Genomic DNA, 3094 nt, shown 5'->3' with positions numbered 1-3094 from the left:
GATTGAACCGCGGTCCCTGTGCTTTGCTAAGCTTGTTGTAAATAGGTGCTTTAGACCACTGAGCCATCTCACCAGCCCTAATTCTTTTTAATAATAGAATAGTGCAGAAGGTTTTTCCCCCTAAATATACAATGTCCTGCCTCAAAAGTGACCTTATTTAATTAGTAACCTTTAATATCCTATAATTCAACATGGGAATCTTTGCTCATATTGACTTGCTTTGACTTTAGAAGACATAGATGGAATAAATAGAGAAGATGGAACATCCACATATGCAAATAAATCGTGCATTTTGACATTCAATGTTTCTTTTTGTTGACCTTTGACAGGTTAGGGCTTGACCCAAAACTATTGGCTAAAATCCTAAATATGAGTTCAGGACGCTGTTGGTCAAGTGACACTTATAATCCTGTACCAGGGGTGATGGATGGTGTGCCCTCAGCTAATAACTATCAGGGTGGATTTGGAACAACACTCATGGCGAAGGTACGTAACTGCAGAGACTAACCAAGACTTAGGGAGGACAAGACTTACTGTTGTAATTGCTATACCTCCTCCTCCTCCTCCTCCTCTTCCTACTCCTCTTCCCCCAGCTGCTCTTCTTCCATCCCTGTCTCTTCCTCCCTCTCCCATTTCCCCTCTCCAAAGCATGTCTATCCTAGAAGGCAAAATTTTAGAATAGTAACTTACCTTCCCATTAGTAATGAGTAAAATCTTAGTGTGAATAAAGGTTATTGTTCATTTTGTTCCTGGGTTTTGGGATAAGAAGAATTGTCCAGGGCCAGGGAGATAGCTTGGTAGAATAAGTGCCTGCCTGGCAATTGCAGGGTCCTGAGTTCAATCCCTGGTACTGGAAAAAAAAAAGAAAGAAAAGAAGAATTATTGGCCAGAATTTTTCTTCTGTGCTTTGGTTTGTTTATAATATGGCTAGAAATTTCGTTCTTCACCATAAATTTATATTAATTTACCAATTCTTTTGAGTAGGAGCAGTAAGAAGTTTCTGATGGTTAATGAAAGCCTTGATATTACTCCTACACAAGAAAGAGGGCATTGTTCCCATGATTTCTAAGTGCATCTTCCTGCTGAACAAAATAAGTGATTTTGTATATAAATTAGTTAAATCATTTGAAAAGCAAGTTGTTGGCCACCTTGCATCTGTGATCTCCATTGTGGATGATGCTGTTCAGACCAGTACATTTTCAGATTTCTGCTTAGAGCTCATTGCCCACTGTTGGCAGCCCCCCCTTATAAAAGCAACAATGCATAAACCTAGATACCATACTGAACTCACTGTCCCTCATTCCCCATAACATTTGTCCATTTTACTACTTGATTTTCTTTTCTTTTTTTTTTTCTTTTTTTTCTGGAACCAGGGATTGAACTCAAGACCTTGCACTTGCCAGGCAGGCACTTAGGCTGCAAAGCTCTCTTGCCAGCCCCATTTTACTACTTGAATATGCCTGGAATTCATCTCATTCCCTTTCCGCTTCACCCATACCTTGACTGTGCCTCTTTACGAGAGACTACAGGAGCCTGCTTCTGCTCTCCTTGCCTTTGTCTCCCTCTTCCCCAGTTTGTTTTCCATTCTACCCAAGAGTGGGCTTTCTGAGATGTGAAGAACTGACTGTGTTACACCTAAAAAAGCTCTTTTAATAGTGTCTTTTTTAAAAAAAATTTTTTAATGTCTTGTTACTTATAGATTAAAACCCAACTCTGCAACTTATCTTATAAGGCCTGGACATCACCTGCCTCAGTAGACTCATTGTTTGCTGTCCTACTCCCCTTTGTTGCTCCAGCCATGCTGAACTCACTTCTGCCTTTGTTCTGTCTTATTTGGGCAATTTTTAAATTTGTTGTTCCCTCTGCCAGGATCATTTTCCCTTCCCATCGCCTCCTTCCATGCCCATGCCTTTATTCAGAGCTGTGGGCAGGCGTGTCTTCCTGCAGAAGATACAAGCCTCTCCACACTGCTCCTCCCTAGCTCCTAGCTAGCTCCTCCTTTCTTCTGTCAGGTATGGCAAAAGCTCACTTAATTGTTCTTCCTCAATAGGCTGCATGTGAGTGGGCTGTGGCTGTCCCATTCTTCATTGTATCCCAGCTTCTGGCACACTGTCAAACCTTCAATATTATTGGATGAAGGAATATTTGAAATGATGTTTCCTGTCTTGAAGTGTTATTTCTCCTTATGCTAGAAAATATTTTTGTTATATGGCAATCTTAACAGTCTACAGCTTTGGGGGAAAAAATTCCCTGGATAATCCTACCTGCAATAGTGACTTTTATCCAAAAGCAAAACTGAACAAATAGGTCTGGTGGCAGGTGAGGGAATGAAGAAGACACCAGAAGTCAAGATCTCTGTTTGGAGCCGTTTTGCTGCTGTATGAAAGCACTTATAAAAGAGCCAGGGGCATGGCTGAGTGCTAGAGCACTTACTTAGCTTGTGCAAAGCCTGGGGTCTAGTGCTCGTACCACGTATACAAAAATAGATGTAAACACGGTGCTCGTGAGATTCTAATGTTTTCAGACCCTTATTTTCCTTCTTTGAAACCAAAGCACTGGGAGCCATAGTTCTAAAGTGAGTTGTTACTACCAGCCTCAAAGCTATCCCTTCTTTGATGCTTCTTCGATTTAGGACCTGGGATTGGCACAGGACTCTGCCACCAGCACAAAGAGCCCAATCCTCCTGGGCAGTCTGGCCCATCAGATCTTCAGGATGATGTGTGCAAAGGGCTACTCGAAGAAAGACTTCTCAGCTGTGTTCCAGTTTCTACGAGAGGAGAACTTCTGAGCGTGCCCGAGGCATGGACACTGTTGGAACAAACTCTCCCATGGAGCTTCCTTCTAGCTGACTTCGCAAGTAAATGGGTTTAATCAAGGTCATCTCTCTGCTTTTTGATTGTCTACTATAGTAATCCCTAAGATTTCCCACCCATTTTTAACTGTTTATTCTTTTTTGTCTGTTAAGCAAACCTCTGAAAAAAATTTTTTTTTTCTGCTGGCCATTGAGGGTTTTGCTAACTAAATTGACCTTTTTAAAAAGTGTGATCCCTGAGTATCTTCAAGTAAATTATTCCATACTTCAATCAGGATATTA

At 41.2% G+C, this 3094-nt stretch overlaps 1 protein-coding gene across 1 annotated transcript in view; it reads left to right on the top strand.

The window, feature by feature from the left end:
- Hibadh (3-hydroxyisobutyrate dehydrogenase) overlaps nt 1–2875 on the top strand; it is a 131755-nt gene extending 128880 nt beyond the window's left edge. The window contains exons 7-8 of the mRNA XM_004626497.2: nt 330–486; nt 2633–2875. Coding sequence (XP_004626554.1) covers nt 330–486; nt 2633–2788 — 313 coding nt within the window. The 3' untranslated portion in view covers nt 2789–2875. The remainder of the gene's footprint in view (nt 1–329; nt 487–2632) is intronic.
- The last annotated feature ends 219 nt before the right edge of the window (nt 2876–3094 follow it).

This window comes from Octodon degus, unplaced genomic scaffold (genome assembly GCF_000260255.1).
Source record: "Octodon degus isolate 3935 unplaced genomic scaffold, OctDeg1.0 scaffold00015, whole genome shotgun sequence".
NCBI classification, from domain to species: Eukaryota; Metazoa; Chordata; class Mammalia; order Rodentia; family Octodontidae; genus Octodon; species Octodon degus.
This window is presented reverse-complemented; position numbering and strand designations above follow the sequence as displayed.